This window comes from Rhinatrema bivittatum, chromosome 9 (assembly GCF_901001135.1).
Source record: "Rhinatrema bivittatum chromosome 9, aRhiBiv1.1, whole genome shotgun sequence".
In the NCBI taxonomy this organism is placed as follows: domain Eukaryota; kingdom Metazoa; phylum Chordata; class Amphibia; order Gymnophiona; family Rhinatrematidae; genus Rhinatrema; species Rhinatrema bivittatum.
The window spans coordinates 263,438,620-263,465,277 of NC_042623.1; the positions used below are offsets into that span (position 1 = coordinate 263,438,620).

Below are 26,658 nucleotides of genomic sequence, written 5' to 3' on the forward strand. Positions count from 1 at the left end.
AGTGATCATAACATGATCAAATTTGAACTAACTGGAAGGGGACTAAGTAAATCTACAGCTCTAACACTAAATTTTCAAAAGGGAAACTTTGATAAAATGAGGAAAATAGTTAGAAAAAAACTGAAAGGTACAGTTGCAAAGGTTAAGTGTACAACAGGTGTGGACATTTGTTTAAAAATACAATCGTAGACATGCAGTCCAGACCTATTAGTAAAAATTTGTAACCTATCATTAAAATCATCCATTATACCTGAAGACTGGAGGATAGCAAATGTAACCCTAATATTTAAAAAGGGCTCCAGGGCGATCCGGGAAACTACAGCCTGGTTAGCCTGACTTCAGTGCCAGGAAAAATAGTGGAAAGTGTTCTAAACATCAAAATCACAGAACATATAGAAAGACATGGTTTAATGGAACAAAGTCAGCATGGCTTTACCCAAGGCAAGTCTTGCCTCACAAATCTGCTTCACTTTTTTGAAGGAGTTAATAAACATGTGGATAAAGGTGAACCGGTAGAGGTAGTGTACTTGGATTTTCAGAAGGCGTTTGACAAAGTTCCTCATGAGAGGCTTCTAGGAAAAGTAAAAAGTCACGGGATAGATGGCGATGTCCTTTCATGGATTGCAAACTGGCTAAAAGACAGGAAACAGAGTAGGATTAAATGGACAGTTTTCTCAGTGGAAGGGAGTTGGCAGTGGAGTGCCTCAGGGATCTGTATTGGGACCCTTACTTTTCGATATATTTCTAAATGATCTGGAAAGAAATACGAGTGAGAGAATCAAATTTGCAGATGACACAAAATTGTTCAGAGTAGTTAAATCACAAGCAGATTGTGATAAATTGCAGGAAGACCTTGTGAGACTGGAAAATTGGGCATCAAAATGGCAAATGAAATTTAATGTGGATAAGTGCAAAGTGATGCATAGAGGGAAAAATAACCCATGCTATAGTTACACAATGTTAGGTTCCATATTAGGTGCTACAACCCAAGAAAGAGATCTAGGGGCGTCATAGTGGATAACACATTGAAATCTTCGGTTCAGTGTGCTGCAGCAGTCAAAAAAAGCAAACAGAATTTTGGGAATTATTAGAAAGGGAATGGTGAATAAAACGGAAAATGTCATAATGCCTCTGTATCGCTCCATAGTGAGACCGCACCTTGAATACTGTGTACAATTCTGGTCGCCGCATCTCAAAAACGATATAATTGCGATGGAGAAGGTACAGAGAAGGGCTACCAAAATAAGGGGAATGGAACAGCTCCCCTATGAGGAAAGACTAAAGAGGTTAGGACTTTTCAGCTTGGAGAAGAGACGGCTGAGGGGGATATGATAGAGGTGTTTAAAGTCATGAGGTCTAGAAAGGGTAGATGTGAATCGGTTTTTTACTCTTTCGGATAATAGACTAGGGGGCACTCCATGAAGTTAGCATGTGGCACATTTAAAACTAATCTGAGAGAGTTCTTTTTTACTCAACGCACAATTAAACTCTGGAATTTGTTGCCAGAGGATGTGGTTAGTGCAGTTAGTACAGCTGGGTTTAAAAAAGGATTGGATAAGTTCTTGGAGGAGAAGTCCATTACCTGCTATTAAGTTGACTTAGAAAATAGCCACTGTTATTACTAGCAACATTAGCATGGGATAGAGTTAGTTTTTGGGTACACTGCCAGGTTCTTATGGCCTGGCTTGGCCACTGTTGGAAACAGGATGCTGGGCTTGATGGACCCTTGGTCTGATCCAGTATGGCATGTTCTTATGTTCTTATTCCATGCATTAAGAAAGATGGAAGGCAAAACAATTACCGGCATGGTTAAAAGGTGAGGTGAAAGAGGCTATTTTAGTAAAGAAAAAAAATCCTTAAAATTGGAAGAAGGATCCGTTTGAAGAAAATAGGAAAAAGTATAAGCATTGTAAAGTTGTGTAAAACATTGATAAAACATGTGAAGAGAGAACTTGAAATGAAGTTAGCTGTAGAGGCAAAAACTCATAAAAATGTTTTTAAATATATCGGAAGCAAGAAATCTGTGAAGGAGTCGGTTGGACTGTTAGATGACCAAGGGGTTCTTGGGGAAGATAAGGCCTTTGCAGAAAGACTAAATGAATTCTTTGCTTCTGTGTTTACTAATGAGTATGTTGGGGAAATACTAGTTCTGGAGATGGTTTTCAATGGTTGTGAGTTAGATGAACTGAATCAAATCACTGTGAACCTGGGATATGTAGTAGGCCAGATTGACAAACTAAATCACCTGGACAAGATGGTATGCATCTCAGGGTTCTGAAGAAACTCAAAAATGAAATTTCAGATCTATTAGTTTCAAATTTGAAACCTATCATTAAAGTCATCCATTCTATCTGAAGACTGGAGGGTGGCCAGTGTAACCCCAATATTTAAAAAGGGCTCCAGGGGTGATCCGGGAAACCATAGGACCAGTGAGCCTGACTTCAATGCTGGGAAAAATAGTGGAAACTTCTAAAGATCATAATCACAGGGCATATAGAAAGACATAATTTAATGGAACACAGCCAGCATGGATTTACCCAAGGGAAGTCTTGCGTCACAATTTGAAGGGATGAATAAACATGAGGACAAAGGTGAACCAGTAGATGTAGTGTATTTGGATTTTCAGAAGGCATTCGACAAAAGTCCTGCACGAGGGGCTTCTAAGAACTAAAAAGTCATGGGATAGCAGCAGATGTCCTTTTGTAGATTGCAAACTGTTAAGACTGGAAATGGAGAGTAGGATTAAATGGTCGGTTTTCACAGTAGAAAAAGGTAAACCGTGGAGTACCTCAGGGATCAGTGCTTTTTTTAACCAGGGCAAATAGTTAATAGCCTCATCAACATACATTTGTATGTGATGGATGCTATTAGTGGGTGGTTTTGGGGGGGGGCGGGGGTTGGATGCGTGTTTTGGACACGCTAAACACCTTACGGTATATGGGGTTGTAGATGCACATCCAACCGTAGGATAAATAGTGCGCTCAGCACACTGTATGGTATCTGCCTGTCAGATAACTACCCTGTTTCCCCGAAAATAAGACAGTGTCTTATATTAATTTTTGCTACCAAAGATGCACTAGGCCTTATTTTCAGGGGATGTCTTATTTTTCCATGAAGAAGAATTCACATACCAGTATATTGTTGAACAAAAAAATGAACTCTCTCCTCGAGGGCCTGCTCTCCCTGCCTCGGTGCCTGTATTCAACTATTTCTGCCTGCTGGGATCATTTTTAACTTGCTTCCTTTTCTCCATTGGGAAAAACTGAAAGGTGGAGGCTGCTGCCGACTCAAACCTAGAAAATGACCACTGATGTTACTGAATCCTGAGAGAACGGGGCGTTGAGCACATTGTCCATTTCCATCCATTCTTCTCCATTCATTTGTTGATCTTTGAGAGAATGCAGAAGAAAGGAAACTGACTAATCTGATTAATTTGATTCCTTCCTTCTTATAGCAATTTGTATGAGATTTTATTAATCTAGATGTCCAATTATATCACCAATATACCGGTATAGGGCAGTTGCTGAACAAAACAAAGCTTGCATTCTCTTCCCTTTTGGGCTTGCGTGCTCACAGAATCAGAGATTGAAAAAGAAGAATGACGCTCTTTATACAGTAATTTAAAAAAATGCAAGCTGCGGCTACGGTAAGAAGCGTCCGTGAAGCGTTAGGCCCGCGCAACCCATTTTACTGTATAGAGCGCTATACAGTATCCTGGGTGTGCTGGCCTAACGCTTCACGGACACGCTGGAACCGGTATCTGTCATTTGAAATGACAGGTACCAGAAAGTGGACGGTTCTCCTACGCTTGGGATTGCCAGGCCTCTCTCCTCTCCTCCCGAAGCAAGCAACGAAAGCGGGAAAAAAAAAGCGAAAAAGTGAAAAAAATAAGTTGGGAGAGAGGACGGGCAATCCTACGGTACGCTCGGGATTGCCAGTCCTCTCCCCCTCCTCCCGAAGCAAGGCGCGAAAAGCAGCCTTGCTCCGGGAGGAGGGGAGAGGACTGGCAGTGTAAAGCCCTCCTCCGGAGACGGACCTCTGACACGGATCGCGGCTCCCCTGCCTCCCAGAGGCGAAGATGTACGTGCGATTGGGCCGCTCAATGCGTGACGTCACGCATTGAGCGGCCCAATCGCACGTACAGGGGCCGCTTTTGCCCGTGCAGGCATCCATCTTCGCCTCCGGGAGGCAGGGAAGCCGCGATCCGTGTCCGTTGATGTCCGTCCCCGGAGGAGGGCTGTGAAAAAAGTAAGTCACTTCATTGCTTTACACTGCCAGTCCTCTCCCCTCCTCCCGGAGCAAGGCTGCTTTTCGCGCCTTGCTTCGGGAGGAGGGGAGAGGACAGGCAATCCTGAGCGTAGGATTGCCTGTCCTCTCTCCCCTCTCTTGCAACCTTTTTTTTCGCTTTTTTTTTTTTTTGCTTTTCGCTTTTTTTTTTCTGCTTTCGTTGCTTCAGGAGGAGGGGAGAGGACTGGGGCTGCCCCGGAGACCAGCACCCATGGACGGGGGCTGGGGGAAAGTTTGCCGCCTACCCTTACCCCTGCCTCTAACGCAGGGGTAAGGGTAGGCGGTAAGTTAGCAGGTTAAACGCGCGACAAAACGGCAGGGGTGCGCGTTACTGTATGGGAGGGAATACTGTAGCTAATTCGATCGTTTACATGTAATATGTGCTAGGTCTTACTTTCGGGGGAGGTCTTATATTTAGCAATTTGGCAAAACCTCTACTAGGTCTTATTTTCGGGGAAACACGGTAGGAGACATTCCATGAAGTTAGCAAATAGCTCATTTAAACAAATCAAAGAAAATTCTTTTTCACTCAGTGCATAGTTAAGCTCTGGAATTCATTGCCATAGGGTGAGATTACAGCAGTTAGTGTAACTGGGTTGGAAAAAAGTTTGGATAAGTTCCTAGAGGAGAAATCTATAAACTGCTATTAATAAGCAATAGTAGCTTAAGATTTATTGTGGGTACTTGCCAGGTACTTGTGATTCGAATTGGCCACTGTTGGAAACAGGAAACTATGCCAGTATGGCATATCTTATGTGCTTAAGCTATCTAGTTGGTTAATAGACCATACAGTGCATTTTTTGCTGTCTGGCTTACAGTTTACAGACTCTACTCATCAAATGAGAGCCATGGTGACTTAAGTGGCTCATCTCAGGGCCACATCTGTTCCTCCCTAATACATTCACATACCATAAAAGCTAATAATGAAACTTGTACCTGTTCTTAAATTGTTTCAAAACCAAAACCCCTAGCCAATGGATACCATAACTAAGTAACTGTCATTCTAATCAGTAGGTTGAGATGTTACCATTTAACCACAAAAGCTTTGAAGAAATCTTTCTACTACTTTAAAAAGGATATGTGCAGCAGACTACAATGTGTCACCATTTTCCCCAACTTTAACATTTTACAACTTAGTGGCAGCCTTTTTTCAATATGCACCAAAACATCTCTGTACAATAAGATATCAAACCTAAGCTACAAGAGATATTGCATGGGCCTGAAAATTCACTAAAAAAATAAGACTGTTAGTTTCTCGAACTGAAATAAACAGGGTCTGGGCCTACCCAACTAAGGTGAGCTGAGGCCAACCATAGCCTCCCTAAGCCCCTCCTATCCTCTTCCCACCCTGTAAAGAAAGACATGGGAGCCAGGCCTAGCCAGAGGCAAACATGTCCCCCCCCTCACTTAACCTCATCTGTGTATATTTACAGCAAAGAAAAGGGGCAGGAGCGATGCATGTTCCCTGTATGTACCTGGATCAGTCCAGACACCTGGGTTTTGCCTCCCCTCCAGCAGGTGGAGACAAGTTTTTTTCAAAACAACCCAGCCATATATAACGAGGTGCTACCCACAGTCCCTCAGTCTGTCTCCAGCAGGTGGTGGAGGTGCAAAACCCATGGTCTCTGCTGATTACCTGATAACAATTAGTGGCTAGAGTAGGGTTGTCAGGTTTAGAGTTGGCACACTAAGGGATTCTGTGCCTTTAATTCTTTAAAAAAACAAAAAAAACAAAACAGAGGAAGCAAGTCCCTCACCGACTGAGGTTCTGTCAGTCTCCCAGGAGGTTGCTAGGTCCTGAGGGGACCATCCCTCCTGGTAGAGACCGCTGCTTGTAAGGGTCGAGGACCCTGCATTTAGGGATCTGCAGTGTTGGGTTGATACCGGGGAGCCCTGCTCACTCACCCCTACAGGAGCAGGGCCTGCTCCAGAATCAGGGACAGCATTCAGGCAAGTTTGGGGAAAAAAAAAAGTTTTTTTGTGCACTCTCTCTCCAGTACTTCTCTATCCCTTTGCCGCTTTTCGCTGCATCTTCTAGTTTTTTTTGTTTGTTTTGTATTTTATAGTTTTCATTGCTGTGGTAAGGATGCCTCGGGGGTGCAGCTTGATGCTCGCGTGCCTCTCGAGGGAGGGCCTTTGCGTGGCCTGTTTACCCGGAGGTGAAGGTCCCTCCGTTTTGCCCCAAGGAGATTGCCAGAGGGTTCCTCGGTCCTCCACGAAGCTACAGGCAGCCGGCCCGGCCCCAGCTGATCTGTTCCTGCTGAGCGCGGGAACGGAGGCCATCTTTAATTCCTTTCGGGCAGCCACGCAGGCCACAATGGGGGAAGGGTTTTCACCACCCTCCTTATCTCCTCAGCAAATTGTCCCCAAGGGGGGTGTGCCAGTGGGTTCTATTCCCCCTGCAAATGAGGGTTGCCCTGAGGGGGCTGATGATACCTCTTCTGATTTGGATTCCTCTTTTTCTTCTGAGCTTGTCCTGCTGATGCACAAGGCCTTTAAGGAGAGAGAGGCTGGGAGGAATTGGGAAAAATTTTCTTCACAGGCTTCTCTTAAAAAGGTAAGGAAGCGTGCAGGTTCAGGGGGGGCAGGGGGCGGACTGTCCTAAGGGCAAGAGGCCCTTGCGGTCTGTGCCTACTGGGACGGATTCGGACTCCACGTCCCAGGATGACCCAGATCCACAGCCCAAACCCCCGGGGGGGGGGGGAGGGGGTTGATGAGGACACTAATCCACCACAGGAGGGGAGCCAAGGGGTTCAGGCTATGGAAGGCGACGATCCAAAAGTGGTTCGCCTCTTTAAGAGATGAGCTGAATCCGCTTATTCCGGCCATTCTCGGCGAGTTAAGCTTGGATGCCCCACGGGCAGAGTCCCGGTTGGGGGCTATGGATCCTGTATTGCTGGGCTTCAGGAGTCCGTCCATATCTTTTCCTTTCCATTTCTCGGCAACAGATCTTTTGAGAATGGGACACCCCGAGGGGGAAGTGACGTCAGCCCTACAGCATGGTTGCTTGAAGCGATAGCTCCTCTCCCATCCATCCTAATTTCGGCTTTTTTGGTGTAATCCAGGCTAATTTTTACTTCTAGCAAGCACTGGAGGACAAAGGTTTACGTTGTGATGACGCATAGGAAGAAATTGCTGGACTTTAAAAACCTTCTTGTATGAACCGGGAGGCTCCCGATTTGCGGCCTTGAGTGAAGATCCTGAGCCAGGAGATCAAATAATGGCGGACGGGGACACGCGGCATGACTCAGACGAGTCTGAAGCTGTGGTAGACTGAATGGAGGCAGGACAGTCTGGAGCACTCCTAGAGCCCACGAAAGCGGACTTTAAACAGTGGTTTTTTGAGATACAAAGATATAAAATCCTCAAGACGGATATGCAAAAGGCGATAAATGAGTTCCGTTCTGAACTGGGGGAATATGGCCGGCGGGTTGAAGACGTAGAAAATATAGTGGAGGGACAGGTCGTGGAAGTCTCACGCATTAAATCTGATGTTATCTATTTACAAGTGACAAATGAGGACATCTTAAACTAGAAGATTTGGAGAACCGTTCACGATGTGCTAATATAAGAATCGGGGGGATACCTGAAACTGAACAGTATAAGGATGTGGGTCTGGTAGTGCAAAACCTCTGCCAGCAAGTACTCAATGAGCGATCGGAGCCCCGAGATCCTTTTGAGGGCGAAATCGTACTCGAGCGCGCTCAGAGCGCTGCATGCCCCAAAACAGAACAACCCTAGGGATATCATTGCATGCCTACACAGTTATCGCATTAAGGAGGCAGTAATACAGCAGGCGCAAGATGGGCACCATCAAATGGGACGGTCACTGTTGCGATATGAGTTGGTGGCGATCACACTTCAAAAAAGGAGAGACTTGCAACCAGTGACTGCGTTACTTCAAAAAGAAAATCTGCGATATCGATGACTATATCTGACTGGTCTTGCTTTCACCAAAAATGGCAGCACACACCAAATCAAGAACGCAACGGAATGGCCCCGATATTGGCAGGAGCGGGATTACATCTCCCAGATGCTGAGAGACACTCAGAAAGTGGCGGGAACCGGTCATCCCAGATGGCAACGGGTGGGGAAGTCTGGCTCCAGATTGGTCAGGGAATGAAATCTTTTGAAGATTTGTGCACTGCATATCCGTTACCTGTTACTGATGAGTTTGCCTATATGCAGTTGCGGCATTTTTTGCTTTCTAAAGAAGTGAGGAGGGATATGCTCAAAGGGAAGACTCAGAAGGTTTTTGTGAGGTCTATGTGAAGAGGTCATAATCAAAAATTTATACTCCTTAATGGGGCAGTGACTCTCACGCTGCGATATATAACAGCTTGGGAAAAGGATCTGGGGATTCTATTTGATGAAGGAGATTGGGAAGTGTGTTTTCGGGCAATAAGTCGCAGCTCTATAGCAGCGCAACTGGTAGAAAACAGTTACAAGATATTTCGATGGTATCTCACTCCTTGTAAATTGAAGAAAATGGGGTTATGTAAAGAGTCACTATGTTGGAGGAACTGTGGCCAGGAAGGCGATTTTTTAATCATATGTGGTGGACATGTCTGGCTATCAAACCTTTGTGGACACATGCAGCGACATGGCTTAAGGAGGTGCTACATATAGATATACAATTAAGCCCGAAGGAGGTGTTGAATTTCCTGAAGCCAAAGTTCCTATGGAGTACAGCTATTTTATTAGAGCACTTGCTCATGCTGTTCAAGGTGAAATCGCCAAACAATGGAAAGATCACACAGCTCCTGGGTTTTTTTTTTTCTGCGGTTTTACAGAGGCTGAAATGGATTTATCATATAGAGTATTTGTCAGCTTTGAGGAGGGACTCGCTGGCTAAATTCCATAAAATCCACGGCTGCTGTTACTCATGGAATTCTCGGGGGACATCCCCGGGAGCGAGTGATTCACGGGTAAGCCATGCTTTCCTTCATCTAGGACACCCATCCTACCGGGTGTCTACGTTTCTCGGTTGAGGGCACTGGCTGTCTCCAGCTTATAGCCAATTTAACCAGTTCAAATTATCAAGTTAACCAAGCTATAAAGTTAATCAAGTTATTCAAATTATTCAGTCATACATATATCCACAATGCTTTTCGAGGAGAATACTGAAGAGCTGCACTTCCTGCAGGGGTATATGTACTAGGGCTGACGTCAGATTGAAATCTGATCAGTCTCCAACTGCTATCAGGAGTACACTATACTCATTGGTCCTGAGTCCATCTGTCTACACTAAGGAAAACAAAATTATCAGGTAAGGAATTTCTCCATTGGATCTGCTGAGAGTCCCAAAGGTGGATGTAGTGGTGTCTGCAGTAACCAAGAAGTCCGCTATTCCAGTTACGGGAGCTATGGCTCTCAAGGACCTGCAGGACAAAGTTGGAGCTACAGCTCAAGAGGGTGTTCGAGGTGTCAGCACTGGGAGGCCGGGCAGCAATGTGCAGTAATTTTGTGCTGCGTGCGGGTCTTCTTGGGGCCCAGCAACTCCAGGCCAACGCCGACCTCTCCGAGGGGAAAGCTCTTCAGGTGAACTGGCTGGAGGCGGTCATCGCTTATAGCGCAGATGCCCTCTATGACCTGCTGCGCACATCGGCGAGATCCATGGTGTCCGCTGTTTCCACGTGCAGGCTCCTCTGGCTCCGGAATTGGGCGGCTGATGTCTCTTCAAAGGCCCACCTTGGTTTGCTACCTTTCAAGGGGAAGTTGTTCGGCAAGGAATTGGAAGACATGATCCAATCTCTGGGAGAACAAGGTTCACAAGCTACAGGAGGACAGGCCCAGGTCGAGAGGATAGTTTACAGCGCGGTCTCGTTTTCGTGGTACTAGGAGACCCCGACCGGCACGGTCGTCCGGTTCGTCCTTTCGCCCAGGTTCAAACTGGCAGCAATTGTGGCCTCAGTCCTTCCGAAGCAGGTGCTTCAGCAGACCAGGCAACCTGCAGCCAGCCGCGGGGACTAAGGGCTCACAATGAGATACTGCCGGTCCATTCCTCAATACCTGTAATCCATGAAATACCAAACGTGGGAGCAAGGCTCTCGCTGTTCCTCGAGGAATAGACTAAATTGATGTCGGACCAGTGGGTCCTCTCTGTGATAAGTCAAGGTTACGCTTTAGATTTTTTACAGCGCCCTTGGGACAAGTTCCTAGTCTCTCCATGCGCGTACTGAGAAAAGCGAGAGGCTGTACAAGGCACACAGACGCCTCGTGGGCTTGAGGGCGATAACACCGGTTCCGCCTGCGGAACGGGGCAGAGGCTGCTATTCCATTTACTTCATAGTCCTCAAAAAGGAAGGTACTTTCAGGCCAATCTTAGATCTCAAACGGGTCAACAGATGTCTTCACGTACCTTGCTTCCAAATGGAGACCCTTCGGTCCGTCATCGCCTCCGGCAAAGAGAGTTCCTGGCTTCTCTGGATATCACGGAAGCATACGGTCATCACACCAGAAACTCCTCAGGTTCTGCATTCTAGGCACTCATCAGTTCTGGGCTCTGCCATTCGGACTCACCACCACTCCCAGAACATTCGCCATGGTGGTAGTTGCAGCGCAACGCCGGGGGGGGGGGGGGGTGAAAGATTACTTGAGTTTTGGGATCCATGACGTCAATCCTGGAACTGGTACCCTGGCCTTTGCTCATTTGCGTCCTTTACAATCAGCATTGCTGTCCCGCTGGAACCCGGTGTCGGAACAGTTCCACCTTCCGCTTCCGGACTCCGTGAGAGCCAGTCTCGACTGGTGACTTGTCTTGGAACATCTGGAGCGTGGAGTTCCCCCTGGTAATGCCCGACTGGATAGTTTTCACCACGGATGCCAGTCTCTCCGGCTGGGGAGTGGTTTGTCTGGGGGAAAGTCTGTGCAGGGGCAGTGGTACAGAGAACAATCTCAGTGGTCAATCAACCGTTTGGAAACCAGAGCCAAGCTCTGGCATTGGCTGCCTTCCTCCCGCTCCTTCGGGGGAAGTCGGTGCGAGTCTTGTCCGACAATGCAACCACTGTGGCCTATATCAATCGCCAAGGAGGAACCAAGAATCGTCCGGTGGCAACGGAGGCTCGACTGTTGATGGGCGGAATAGCATCTTGTCAGCATTGCGGCTTCTCACATTGCCAGGGTGGACAAGGTGCAGGAGTATTAGTGTTGGATCTGAGCCTGCCAGCAGAATCAGATGCAAGACCCCACCATAGGCTCAGTCGCCACCATCTCGATCCCGGAGAGTGGGAGTTGGCCGAGGCTTTTCAGCTCATCTGCGAGCGATGGGGCACGCCATGCATGGATCTGATGGCCACATTTTAGAATGCCAAGATTCCCTGGCCGACTAATATCTTACTGTACATGTTTCCTCCCTGGCTGCTGATCGGCAAAGTGATCTGACTAATAGAGCTCCATCTGGCAGAAGTGATTCTGGTAGCCCCGGAATGGCCGAGGTGTCCCTGGTTTGCAGATCTGCTCAACCTGTCCACCACGGATCCCCTGCGTTTTCAGGAGTCCGCGGCTCTTCAAGGCCCCGTCTGTTTGGAAGAGGCGGATCGCTTTTGTCTTGCGGCCTGCCTTTTGAAAGGCAATGGTTGAAAAATAAAGGTTATTCGGACGTGGTGGTGGCCACATTGTTGAGGTCGAAAACAGTCTCCTTTCCTAGCTTGTCAGTCTGGAAAGTTTTTGAAGTTTGATGTTCGGATCGTGAGGTGGATCCTATGCGGGCGTCTGTCCCCGACATTCTGGGTTTTCTGCAAACCAGTCTCTCTAAGGGTCTCCTGTAGTTCCCTCAGAGTACAGGTTGTGGCGCTCGGTTGTCTCCGAGATAAGGTCCAGGGGGTAGTGTTGGCATTGCACCCGGATGGGGCACTTTTTCTGAGGGGGGCGAAGCACTTGCGCCTTCCACTTCGCCATCCGTGTCCTTCCTGGAACCTCAATTTGGTGCTTTTGTCCTTGTGTGCACCACCTTTTGAGCCTATAAAGCAGACGACGCTAAAGGATCTCACGCTGAAAGTGGTATTTTTGGTGGCAATTTCTTCGGCGTGCCGAGTGTCCGAATTGCAGGCGTTATCGTGCCAGGAACCCTTCTTGTGGATTTCTGATTCATGTGTGTCCTTGCGAACAGTCCCATCCTTTCTCCCAAAGGTGGTGTCTTCCTTTCACTTGAATCAGTCTATCGAACTTCCCTCATTCTCCGATGTGGATCGATCGGATCCAGTGGCCAAGGATTTACAGAAGCTGGATGTCAGCAGGGCTCTGCTACAATATCTGGAGGTTACAAATCCTTTCCGGGTATCAGACCATCTCTTTATCTTGTAATATGGCCTCCAAGACTACAATAGCTCGTTGGCTGAAAGAGGCCATCGGTTCAGCATATCTACTGCGTGGTAAGACGGTACCGGTGGGGTTTCGCGCTCATTCTACGTGGTCACAGGCCGCTTCTTGGGCGGAATGTCACAAAGTCTTGCCCCAGGAAATTTGCAGGGCGACTACTTGGAAATCTTTGCACACTTTTGCTCGTATCTTTCTGTTTATGCTTCAGTATCGCTTGTTCTATTCTGTTCCCGTTTGGGGGTTGACTGAGCATTATGATAGTTATGTATATAGATTGGTTTGTTCCATGCTGCTTTGACATTACGTAAGACTGGTGAGGGACTGTGGGTAGCACCTCATTATATATGGCTGGGTTGTTTTGAAAAAAACTTGTCTCCACCTGCTGGAGGGGAGGCAAAACCCAGGTGTCTGGACTGATCCGTGGTACTACAGGAACAAAAATTATCAGGTAAGAAACTAATTTTCCTTTAACTCCTGCCCCTCCACAGGTCCTTTAAAAACAGTACTGGTCTGCCTTAGAGCTATCCAGTGTTTTTAAAGGATCTGCAGAGGAGTAGGGTATAAAGGGGCAGGAGCAATACCTGTTCCTCACTGTCAAACACCACCAATACTTGCAGCTCACCCACTAATGGAAGAGGTAAGAGGGGCTAAAGAGGTTATTGGCCCTGGCAACATTTCCTGGGATGAGGAGTGGGGGCACCAGAATGGGGTTGGAAGGGCCTGGTTCTAGCCCAAGCCTTGTGGTGCTCTTTATGGGGAGCGTAGGAGGGGGATCTAAAGGATCTGGTGAGGCAATTTAACAGAACAAATGTCTACATGTTTTAGAGTATTTTTTGGGCAAGGCCCTTTTCCAAATGGAATGAAAGGATAATGGCTTTTTTTGGTTTTGATCTATTTAAAACAAATGCACAGCCTGTGAGTGTGTGTAAATAAAAAAAAAAATAGCTTGCTCTTACATAGTTTTCCACCTAATCAATGTCACTACAGTTTAAATCTAATTCTTAAAGCCAATTTTTTTTATATGGGATTTTTATTTTACGGTTTCTTGACTTGGGCACTCTTAAGGCTTGAAAAGCTAGGCTCTTCCCATCCCTTTGACCCTTAGCCTGGATACATACTGTAAACTGTAGATTTTAGCAGATGAATTTTTCCCAAATAGTGTCTGCAATCAGTCAAGTGTTCTAGGTTTTCTTTCTTGTTCATCTGTAGTAAAGAGCATGACCTTTTATGACAAAGTAGGATGCAGTCCAATTAGTTTAAATCTGCACTTCTCTTTTTCCTTAATTTATGCTGTGAAATGTTTTTTTTTTTTGTCTTAACAGAAAGCTTTTGTCTAGCGATCGCAACCCACCAATTGATGATTTGATAAAATCGGGAATTTTACCTATTTTAGTCCATTGCCTGGAAAGAGATGACAAGTGAGTCTTAAAAGATTTGTATCAAGATATCTTCAGAAATGAAAATGATCTTGAACTCTTTTTCTGTTTTACTGCTTAAATTCTATCTGAAGAGGTGAGTGTTTTGGGGTTTTTTGTCAGCCTTATATACCAGTGTCACTAACGTAATCTCTTTTCATAGTCCATCTTTACAGTTTGAAGCTGCGTGGGCTTTGACAAACATTGCATCAGGTACCTCTGAACAAACACAAGCTGTAGTTCAATCCAGTGAGTATGTTTGGTTTTTTTACATAGTCTGTTAAATTTCTATAGTGTGTGTGAAAAAGAAAAAGGTATATGCGATAGCATAACTGCTTTGTATTTGCACTTACAACTTTGCAAACTGGGGTTCAGGATCTCAAATGACAGTACTCTTCAGGCTCCAGAAGCAGTAGCATTAGTATTGGCAGCCCCTACTCTCGTGTGAGTTTGTGATAAAAGTAAGCCATGTCTGAGGAGGGATTGGGACCATTGCTGGGTCTGTGAGCTTGCACTGGCTCACAAGCCCCATGTGGACTTTCATTACTAATGCTACTGCTGCCGCTTGCACATCACAATCTAGCTTGGGACCAGCTGTGAGGGAAAGAGGAGGGTTCAGTGTGCATGGACTGATGAAGATTGCCATGTCTCTTTTCTCCTCACCATTCACTGACTCTACTTTGAAAACTGTTGCTCCTGTCATCAGCCTGCTCTTTTCACCAGTTGTCCTCCACTTTTGGTCTGGGGCCCAAAAGAAAATGTTGCCACTGGCCCAGGGTAATGTTTACAGAAGGGGCTGCTTGTAGGGAGAGATCAGATGCGGGAAAGGTTTGAGGATTTGATCAGCTGGAGAGGGATTAGGGGGAGGAAATGAGTGGAGTAAATTAGAGGAGGGGAGATGCAAAAAGAGGGTTGGAGGGGATGACACAGGATCATTTGGGGATTGAGAAGGTGGCGTGAGGATCAGCTAGGGGGAATGTAGAATGGGCTTGGCAGGGGAGAGTAGCTGATGGATGGAGGGGAAGAGATTGTGAGGATCAGCTGGGCTGCTGTGTCGGAGGAGTGGAACCCACATCCCTGTAATTTGTTTTGTCTGCTAGGATCATGTGAATTTTCAAGTGTTAAAATGGAGTTAAATTAAACATTTGGGAAACTCTGTAATAAGGGTTCCCTGTACGTACCAGGATCAGTCCAGACAGCTGGGTTATGCCTCCTGTCCAGCAGATGGAGTCAGAGAGAAAACTGAAAGCACCCCCTAGATATACTGGTGTGCCACCTGCGATCCCTCAGTATTATCTCTGACTCCAGCAGATTGAGAGGCATAACCTGCGGTCCTGGCCTGGTCAGTTTGTCAGTACTGGGAAACAAATTATTATAGTACGCTAGTTATACTTAGGACCGGATCAAGTGGTTTCTTCTCTCTCTTGTTGTGTTATTCTTGTTAGACTGTCTGTTTCTCTCTCTCTCTCCCTGGCAGCGCAGGAGCTTAGAGCGTGGCAGGCACAGAGGGCTTGCCCTCTTATTTTCCCCGGCTTAGAGTGTCCATGAGGCTGGGGGAGAGTTTACCGGTGGGCCGGTCACCCTCCCCCCATTTTCCAGGGTCCTAGCCCTGAAGGGGGTTTAGAAGGAGAGCAAAGTTGAAAAAAAAAAAAAAGACAAAAAAGTGTTTGAGCCATTTAAGGCCTGTTGGTGACAGGCAGTGAGCTGGTTTGTTGCTTAGCCCCGGCCTGCCAGTGCCTCTACGGACGTCGGAAGGGGTGGCTGGGTCACCCGGCGCAGTTCTCTGGTACAATTTACTTACCTTCTTTTTTGGCGCGCTTTTCTGGCAGCTCCTCTGCCACCGCGATGCAGCGTTCTTCGGCCTGCACGGCCTGTGGGGGGGGGCGGGGGCACGACTCTCCTGGGAGGGTCTCTGCTCCCACTGTCTTCCCGGGGGTGGGGGACCTTCCCGGGGGTCGAGCGCTGCCCGCAGCGATTCTTCTCTGCCCCCGACGCCGCAGCTTAGCACAGCTCCGAGCAGCCATCCTCCGGCCCCTCCTCCTTCGGGGAGGTGAGCAGCGGCCATCTTGGCCACGAGGCAGGCGGATCACTCGGCTGCAGAGGAGGAAACCTCTCCTCCCCCTTCCCTTCCCGACCTCAACCCGATTTGGGGCGATTTGCGGGATTTCGGAGCCCCCCCTTCTCCCGGGCTCACATAAGTTGAATTCAAAAACAAAAAAAGGTCGGTGCCGTTTTCGTCTGTCTGTGTGCTCCTAAAGCACAAAGCTCTACTGCAGGCAGAATCTGGTGGGGAAGCAGCAGGTCCGTCTCCCCCGAAGACTCCCAGGACAGGAGACCCTGCTGGGGGCGGGGATCTACAGAGATGCAGGCCACCCGCCCGAGGGGGGGGGCCGGGAGTGCGGGGGACTCAGTAGCCGCTCCGGGCCCTCCAGGGGGGGCACCAGAGTTGCATGCAGCGGACAACCTAGAGGTCTTAGAAGGGATGCCCCCAGGTGCTACATTTATTTGGGAAGGATGAGTTAAGTCCCTCATCCTCCATGTCCTGCAAGGGCGGGAGCTGCCTGCTCCACCTTCCAATGTTGCTACCTCCACGGGGGATATTGCTATGGCCAGCCTTCGGGCCCCCCGATTTTCCCTTTACATCCCAAGGTTTTCTAAATTTTTTCTAGGGAATGGGAATTACCGGAGGCTTCCCTGCGGATGAACAGGGCCATAAATTAAAAAAAAAAAATAATAATTTGTATTTGTGACCCGCGGTATATTTGGATCTGTTCCAGACGCCCGCGGTGGATTCAGCGATCACGGCTGTGGTCAAACATACGGCTAGTCCGGTTACGGGGGGAATAGCCTTGCAGGATCTCCAGGACCCTAGGTTGGAGGCCTTATTGAAACGCATTTTTGACGTGGCGGCCTTGGGGGTACGAGCAGCCGCGTGCAGCAGTCTCGTCCAGAGGGCCATCCTGTGCTGGGTCCAACAGCCTTGACCGCGCAGGAGCTCCCTCCGGCTGTGGCGGAGCGGGCAAAATTGTATTGAAGCGCCGGTCGCATACGCAGCGGATATTTTATATGATTGCTGCGCACTTCAGCGAGAATTATGTCCTCTACAGTTTCAGTGCGGCAGTTGTTGTGGCTCCGTCGTTGGTCGGCAGACGCCTCCTCCAAGGCCAGGTTAGGCTCCTTCCCCTCTTAAGGGCAAGTTGTTATTCGGTGAGGAACTAGATCAGATTATTAAGGACCTGGGAGATAAATAGGTTTACAAATTGCCCGAGGACAAGCCCCATCGGTTTCGGTCCTCTGGGAATACCAGGGCTCGGTTTCTGGGTCAACGGCATTTCCGTACGGGTATGGGTGATTTCTTCCCCAGATGCAGCAACCCACGACATCCCAGTCCTGGTCTTCTTCCTTTCATGGTAGGCGGCCTCCGCGGGGAGGTGCCTCGCAAGGATTTCTGCCGGCAAGCCCGCTCATTGAAGACGCGCAGTCCCGCTCCTCCGTTCCTTTAACCGGAGATCGGCTGTCCCGTCTTTGGGAGGAGTGGGTCCAAATAACTTCGGATCTATGAGTGCAAGACGTGACTCGGCAAGGTTACGAGTTGGATTTTGCACGTTCACTCCGGGATCTCTTCATAACATCGCTGTGCGGGCCCCTGGAGAAGCAGCAAGCTGTACTTCAGTGGTCCCGGTCCCACCGGACGACATCAAGACAGGTCGGTATTCCATATACTTTCTGGTTCCCAAGAAGGAGGGCACCTTCAGACCGATCTTGGATCTCAAAGGGGGTGATCAAGGCCTTACGCGTGCCTCATTTTCGGATGGAAACGCTACGGTCGGTTATTGCGGCCGTTTACAGGGGAGACTTTTGGCTTCTTGGCCCTGGCCGAGGCGTATCTTCACATCGGTATCTGAGAGCGGCATCTGAGGTACTTGTGGTTCATGGTGTTGGGACGTCATGGCCAATTTTGTGCCCTTCCATTCGGGCTGACGACCGCTCCTCGGGTATTCACCAAGGTTCTCGTAGAGGTTGCGGCCTCTCTCAGTCGGCAAGGGGTTCTAGTGCATCCCTATCTCGACGATTGCTTCCTCCGGACGAAGTCGCGAGACTCTTGCAATCGGGCGGTTCCTTGGTGGTGCGGCAACTTCAGTTGTTGGGTTGGGTGGTCAGCCTCGCAACGAGTTGACTCGAGACGACCCAACAGTTGGAATTTTTGGACGCTCGCTTCAATACCCTAAAGGGCAAGGTTGTTTCTCCCACATCAACGCATGCTCAATCATGGCTCAGGTGGGGCGCCTGATTGCCCTTCCCATTCCTACGGCTTGGGATTATTTAAAGATCATTGGTCCTTTGGAGTCTACTGCGGAGTTAGTGCAGTGGACTTTTGCGCAAATGCGGCCGTTACAAACCGCATTGCTTTCTCGTTGGGATCTCAGGTCCGAGGTTTACGGCCTGGAACTGCCCTGGCTGGACCCGGCCCACTCCAGTCCTTCCAGGTGGCTAACTCCCGGTCTTCTCCTGCAGGGTGCGGACCTGGAGCCTCCGTCTTGGATTGTGGTGACGACGGATGCCAGCCTATCGGCCTGGGGGGGGGGCGTTCTGTCAGGCCCGAGCAGTCCAGGGCGCGTGGACAGCGCTCCAGTCCACTTGGTCCATCAATCGCCTGGAGACCAGAGTGGTGCTTCTGGCCTTACGCCGCCTCCTCCCGATCGTCCACGACCGAGCGGTCCGGATTCTGGTGGACAATGCGACTACAGTGGCGTAAGTAAATCGACAGGGGCGGCACTTGTCGAGCATAGCGGCCACTCACATTGCCGGCGTGGACAACGGGCAGGCGGATTCTCTCAGTCATCGGCATCTAGATCCCGGAGTATGGGAGCTGTCGGCGGAGGCGATGCACCTCATCGCCCAGCGTTGGGGGACCCCACGCTTGGATCTGATGGCGACCAGACTAAATGCGAAAGCGGTGCGTTTCTTCGGCCGAAGGCGGGAACACGGGTCAGAAGGAGTGGACACGTTGGTGCTTCCGTGGCCCCGTCAGTTTCTTCTTTACGTGTTTTCCTCCATGGCCTCTGGTCGGAAAGGTGTTGCGGCGCATAGAGTATCACCAAGGCCTGGTGATTCTTGTACCTCTGGAATGGCCGCGCCGTCCGTGGTTTGCGGTTTCGTCAACCGGCCGGTCGACGGTCCACTACGGCTGGGGCATCTTCCAAATCTTCTCCGTCAGGGCCTGGTGTTTTCGATCTGGCGGATCACTTTTGGCTGGCGGCCTGGCTTATCAGCGGAAACAGTTGAGGCAGAGGGGCTATTCAGACGCGGTTGTTTCAACTCTCCCTCAGGCGCGAAGGTCTTTGGAAGATTTCCACGTTTGGTGCGCTGCGCTACCTGTTGCGCCCCGTCATTTGTCTGTGGGTCACATTCCTTCGTTTCTGCACGATGGCCTGCAGAAGGGGTTGGCGTACAATTCGCTCCGAGTTCAGGTTGCGGCGTTAGGTTACTTGAGAGGCAAGGTCGAGGGGTTTTCTCTTGCGAGTCACCCTGCTGTTGTGCGGTTTTGTTTTGAGAGGTGGTCGGAATTGGCGACCTCTGGTGCGTGTTCCTTGTCCTTCCTGGAACTTGAGCTTGGTACTCCGTGGCCTGTGTGCGGCACGTTTGAGCCTATCAGGATGGCTTCCTTGACGGACCTACCTCTCGAGACGGTTTTCTTAGTGGCCATCTCCTCGGTCCGTCGTGTTTCTGAGCTGCAAGCTCTTTCCTGCAGAGCACCATTCTAGCATGTTTCCACGTCGGGAGTCTCCTTACAGACCGTACCCTCCTTCTTACCTAAGGTGGTTTCTTCGTTCCATGTTAACCAGACGGTTGATTTGCCCTCTTTCTCGGAAGAGGAGCTCCGGTCGGCTCCAGGCAAAGACCTGAGGCGTTTGGACGTCCGTTGGGTCCTTCTGCGTTATCTGGAGGTTATCAACGACTTTAGTAGGTCAGACCACCTGTTTGTCTTGTGGAATGGGCCCAAGAAGGGGCTTCAGGCGTCCAAGTCTATTATCGCCGCTGGTTGAAGGGCGCTATCGCGTCCACGTATATTGGTTGTGGTAAACCGGTTCCAGATGGGCTTACGGCTCATTCTTTGCGTTCTCAGGCGACTTCGTGGGCGGAAAACATCAATTGGTCTCTAGTCAAGAGATCTGCAGGGCGGCCACTTGGTAATCATGGTATAAGTTTTCCCGGCATTATCGGTTGGATGTCCGTGGTCCGTCCGCTCAGTCGTTTGGGAGCAGCGTGATTCGAGCGGGACTCTCAGGGTCCCACCCCAGTTCAGGCGGCTCGGGTACATCCCAGCTGTCTGGACTGATCCTGGTACGTACAGGGAAAGGAAAATTAGGTTCTTACCTTTGCTAATTTTCGTTCCTGTAGTACCAAGGATCAGTCCAGACGCCCGCCCACGGTTCTGGGAGTCCGCTCGTCTTCTCATATTCCACGGTCCTTCCTTGGCAGATTGTGTTCGCTACGTTCGGACCAGTTTTTAAGGGTAAGTTGTAATTCCTCAGTTTGTCTTTTACACTATTTGTGTTGTATTAGTTCTACCTGGTCTTCTTTGTTGTCCAGGAAGTTTCTGTTTGATCTAGTCTTTAAGTACCTACATGCCTACAAAATTACAAGGGGGTACAGGAAATTTTTGAGGAAGTTGTCTGAAGTGGTCAATTACTTATTTCTGCTTTGATATCACATATACTGAGGGATCGCAGGTGGCACACCAGTATATCTAGGGGGTGCTTTCAGTTTTCTCTCTGACTCCATCTGCTGGACAGGAGGCATAACCCAGCTGTCTGGACTGATCCTTGGTACTACAGGAACGAAAATTAGCAAAGGTAAGAACCTAATTTTCCTCTTCTCACACCCCAAGCATTGTTTTATCCACAGTGCTACTACACAAACTTTTCATAGTGTGGTTATTGAAAGGCACCCATCTGTGCAAGATTATATTAAAGAAATCTAATTTTTCTTAGCAGTCAGGTGGATCCACGACCAGTGGGTTATGCACCTCTACCAGCAGAAGGAGACTGAGCACCGCTGATGTCAGTTCAGGGGTTTTATATACAGGGACAGCCTACCAGTATTCTTCACCTCCAGCAGATGGATGTGCATCTTCTACTAGGGATTGCATTAATTTTTTTGTAAAAGGAGAAATGTTTATTGCCCCGTTCTCCTGTGGTTAAACCTTGTGGTCCCTCCCTAAGGTGATATCTTTGGATCCTTCCCTCAGATGAATACCTTGATCCAGTAGCTGGTATCAGCTGGTGTGAACTTAGCCGTGTGTGTTGGGGGGAGCTGAAAAGGTCTGTGACCCTCCCCCTGTAGTTGGAGACTAACTCTGTACTTGGCTGGGACTGGCTGAGCTCAGGTAGAGTAGTTTTGTTTTTTTTTAAGGGAGGGGTTTGATTTTAGGGACTCCTCTCCCTTCCGGTCTCTTTGTGCTTGGCATGACAATCTGATGTCCGTTCCCACCTCCTTGGGACTTTGGCAGCCTGCTGGGCTAGGCCCCATTCTCAGGCTTAGATTGTTCGCCGCATGGTAGGCTGTGGTGGCATTTGTGCACATTCACTGCACATAAGGCTGCCCTCTTCAGGTATGTCTGTTTGCGCTTACACACCTAGTTGGGTGCCTAGGCAGGAGTTGGGCGCATAAGGGTGCCTAGGCAGGAGCTCATATTTGTGCATCTACCTGAATAGTACATTTCCTAGTGTGTAGCCAGTGGACTCAGAACGAATGGGTATAGTATGCTCGTGCTAGCAGTTGGAGAGGGATCTGACGTCAGCACGGGTATATATACCCCCACAGGAAGCATAGCAACTCAGTAATTTCCATCTCCAAAGCAGTTTGGAGAGCCTGCACGCTCGCTGAGCGTGTTTCCAATCTATTTTCTACATTCTTTGTACTAAATTTCTTCAGGAACATCGAGCCCCGCACTCCTGCGGTGATACCCTTGGGGTCCCTCCCCCAGTTGAGTTTCCCAGGGTGATTTCCGGGGTAAGCCGCGGACCTTCACCAAGGTGGTCATAGTGGTAGCAGCGGCGCTCAGACTGGAAGGAATCCTTGTCCATCCCTACCTATACGACTGGCTAATCAGGGCGAAATCACGAGAGGAGAGCCATTTGGCTACCAACAGAGTAATCGCCCTTCTGGAAAGCCTGGGATGGGTAGTCAACCTCAACAAGAGTTACCTACAGCCTTCCCAATAACTGGAATACCTGGGAGTCCAGTTCGACACCCAGGCAGACAAAGTCAGCCTCACTACCAAGAGAAGGTTAAAACTTCAGACGCGTCTCCGGTCCTTGATGGGAGCCAGCCGGCCCATAGCTTGGGATTATCTGCAGGTTCTCGGCCTTATGGCCTCCACCCTGGAAGTGGTGCCCTGGGCAAGGGCCCATATGAGACCTCTACAACACTCCCTGCTCTCTCGCTGGAGCCCCCGCTTCCGGAATTATTCCACGCACCTACCTCTGCCGGCCAGAGTGAGGACCCAGTTACGGTGGTGGTTGCAGTCCAACCACATGAGCAGGGGGTCGAAGATGTCCTCCCCCACGTGGACTCTGCTCACCACAGATGCCAGCCTGAGCGGCTGGGGAGCACACTGCAAAGAACTCACCGCACAAGGGCGGTGGAACAGAGAAGAGTCAGGGTGGAACATCAACCGTCTAGAGGCACGAACAGTCCAGCTAGCCTGCCTGCAATTGGCTCACAGACTGAGGAACAGAGCAGTCAGTGATGTCCGACAACGCCACCACGGTGGCATACATCAACCGCCAGGGCGGAACCAAAAGCCGACAGGTATCTCTAGAGATGGCCCCGTTGATGACTTGGGCAGAGGCAAATCTTCAGGACATCTCCGCAGTCCACATTGCCGGGAAGGACAACACCACGGAAGACTTCCTCAGCAGAGAAAGCCTAAATCCGGGGGAATGGCAGCTGTCACCCACAGCCTTCCAGATGATTGTGGATCATTGGGGGATTCCGGACATGGACTTACTAGCGGACAAGTCCAATGCTCAAGTACCCAGATACTTCAGCCGCAAGCGAGATCCGTTCTCACACGGGATCGACGCCCTGGTTCAGCCATGGCCCCCAGGGACTCTGCTATACACTTTTCCTCCGTGGCCGCTGCTGGGCGCCATCATCCACAAGATCCAGAAGCACCAGGGCCTAGTTCTTCTAGTGGCACCAGACTGGCCAAGAAGACCCTGGTACGCAGACATGAGAAGACTACTGGCAGGGGAGCCCCTTCCCCTGCCTCCTCTCAGGGACCTGCTTCGTCAAGGTCCCATCCTCCACGAGGATCCGGCTCAATTCTCTTACGGTCTGGCCATTGAGAGGGCTAGACTGAAGAAAAGAGGTTACTCGGAGCCCGTGATAGATACACTCCTCCGAGCCCGCAAGTTTTCCACTTCCCTCACCTACGTAAGGATCTGGAGAATATTTGAAGACTGGTGCGATACTCACGACACCAATCCACATGTGACCACAATTCCTATTGTTTTGGATTTTCTACAGGATGGGCTTCAGAAGGGTCTCTCCCTCAGCTCCATCAAGTTTCAGGTGGCTGCGCTGTCTTGCTACGGTCCCAGGAGGGATGGCAAGACCATTGCCAAGCATCCAGATGTTTCTCGCTTCCTGAAAGGAGTCAAGCACATTCGTCCGCCACTCAAGTGGCCAGTGCCTCTGTGGAACATTAACCTAGTTTTGGATTTCCTCGCGGGATCCACCTTCGGGGGCCTGTCTCTCCGTTCTCTAACTTTGAAGATGGTGTTTCTGCTGGCAGTGTGTTCCGCACGCTGCATCTCTGAGCTACAAGCGCTGTCCTGCCGTGATCCCTTTCTGAGAATCACTCCGGAAGCTATCCATCTTCGCACGGTTCCCTCCTTTCTACCTAAAGTGGTTTCACAATTTCACCTCAACCAAACCATATCCTTGCCTACCATGGCGGGTTTAAAAAAATCTGAAGAAGGGCGTTTACTACGCCATCTCGACATTGGCAGATGGCTGCCCAGATATCTGGAATTGACACAAGAAGTACGAAAGACAGACCATCTGTTCGTCCTGCACAGCGGAAAGAAACAAGGTGCAGCGGCCTCTCGGCCCACCATCGCCCGCTGGATTAAAGAAGTTATCAGAGCGGCTTACGTAGAGGCCGGGAAGTCACCGCCTCTACAAGTCAAGGCTCATTCTACCAGAGCCTAAGCAGCATCTTGGGCAGAATCCAGGATGCTGTCGCCTGCAGAAATATGTAAAGCGACATGGGCCTCCCTCCATACCTTTTCCAGGTTTTACCGTCTGGATGTCCAGGCCAGGGAGGACACAGCATTTGCGAGGGCAGTCCTACATGGTCCTCAGGCAGCCTCCCACCCAGGCGGGGAGTAAAGCTTTTGTACATCCCATTCGTTCTGAGTCCATCTGGCTACACGCTAGGAAATGTTGAGATTACTTACTTGATAATCTCCTTTTCCTTAGTGTAGACAGATGGACTCAGCATCCCACCCAGGCTGCCAGTATACATGGGTTTCACAGATTCCAGGTAGGCCATGTCCTTTTGCTTACCTAAGAGTGTCCCCTTTGCCAGGTGTCGACGCCTTCTGGTTGTGAATGCTGGTGGTCTCCAGCTCCTATCAGTCGGTCAGGGGAATCCTGTTTCACTAATTCATTTATCGTCAGTACACACATATCCATAACAGCTTTTGCAAGGAAGATTACTGAGTTGCTACGCTTCCTGTGGGGGTATATATACCCGTGCTGACGTCAGATCCGTCTCCAACTGCTAGCACGAGCATACTATACCCATTCATTCTGAGTCCATCTGTCTACACTAAGGAAAAGAAGATTATCAGGTAAGTAATCTCAACATTAGACACCTACTTGGGAGATTGGCTGCTGGTGGCCCCCAACCAGTCGACCCTACGAAGCAACCTCCTCAGAAACATATCTTGCCTGGGCCTTCTGGTAAACTACAAAAAAATCGAACCTACAGCCTACTCAGGTCTTGCAATTCATCGGGGCTCGCATTGACACCATTCCATATCAAGCCTTCCTGCCGGAGTCCAGGGCACTTGCCCTGATAACACTAGCCAGTCGCCTCCAAGTGACCACCACTGCTCCGGCCCGCCAACTACTCATCATTCTCGGTCACATGGCCGCCTCTGTCTTACCACACTCGACTGCATATGCAACATTTACAATGGGGCCTGAAGTCCCAGTGGAGCCAGTTCTTCAGTTCTCTCCACTCCTGTCACACGGCCAGCATGAAAAAGGATATGGAGTGGTGGCTGACGCCATTGGCTCTCACGTCAGGCCTTCCTCTCTGGCCCCCTTGACATTACACGATTCTCACCACGGACGCTTCCACCAAGGGGTGGGGTGCCCATCTCACCCACCTAGAGACTCAGGGCCTGTGGTCTGCCTGGGAACAATCACAACAAATAAACCTCCTGGAACTCCGTTCCATTCGGAACGCTCTTCGGGCCTTCGAGCATATCCTCCACTGACAACCAAGTTGCCATGTTCTACATCAACAAAGGAAACTTTGCAGAGAAGCTCAGAATCCTGGAATGGGCAGGGAGCAGATCAATCTCCCTTCAGGCCACTTACCTGCCTGGGATCAACAACTCCAGAGCCGACAGACTGAGCAGGATATTCCTTCCCCACAAGTGGGAACTCCATCAGGATGTAGCAGATCAAATATTCTGCACTTGGGGTCTTCCCCGAATCACCTCTTTGCAACAGAACAGGAAGGTCAAGGCTTTTTGCTCGGTGTATCCCAGTTACCACAAACAAGCACAGGATGCATTCCTCATAGACTGGACAGAGGGCCTACTCTACGCTTTCTCTCCAATACCTCTCATTCCCCGCACAGTCCAGAAGTGCATCGGACAATGCGGATCTAATTCTCATCGCTTCAGCGGGGGCCCAGCAACTGTGGTATGCCTACCTATTTCAGTTATCGGTGGACCAACTGATTCCCCTGGGCACCAGTTCGTCTCCTCACCCAGGAAGGGGGCTCGCTGCTTCATCCACTCCACTCATCTCTGAATCTCACTGCATGGAGATTGAAAGGCTGGTATTCAACCACCTGAACCTTTCTACTCGGCTTCAGGATATTCTGATCTCATCCAGGAAACCCTCTACAAGACTCAACTATCAGCAGAAATGGGCACGCTATGCCTCCTGGTGCTCGGATAATGGCGCAGACTCGCTCACCTGTCCACCGGAGCGTCTTCTGGACTACCTCCATCTGTTCTACCAGAGGGGGCTGGCCACAGCTTAGGTTTGAGTTCACTTCGGTGCCATAGCTGCCTACCACTCTCCGCTCAATGAGGTGCCAATCTTGCTTCACCCGCTCGTCTCCAGATTCATAAAGAGGTTCTACGTTTCTGACCCCCGGTCCAAAAACCTTCAGTACCATGGGATACAAATGTAGTGCTAGAGCAATTAATGCAACACCCTTCGAACCACTGACACTTGTCATCCCAGATTCCTCTCCTGGAAGGTGCTCTTCTTGGTAGTCCTCACATCAGCAAGACACGTCAGCGAGCTACAAGCCCTAGTACACTACTCGCCTTACCTAGAGTTTTATCATGACAAGGTTACGGTGTACACATCC

At 49.5% G+C, this 26,658-nt stretch overlaps 1 protein-coding gene across 1 annotated transcript in view; it reads left to right on the forward strand.

The window, feature by feature from the left end:
• KPNA4 (karyopherin subunit alpha 4) overlaps window positions 1-26,658 on the forward strand; it is a 111,905-nt gene that overhangs the window by 23,645 nt on the left and 61,602 nt on the right. The window contains exons 6-7 of the mRNA XM_029615521.1: window positions 13,929-14,024; window positions 14,185-14,270. Of these exons, the coding sequence (XP_029471381.1) occupies window positions 13,929-14,024; window positions 14,185-14,270 (182 nt within the window). The remainder of the gene's footprint in view (window positions 1-13,928; window positions 14,025-14,184; window positions 14,271-26,658) is intronic.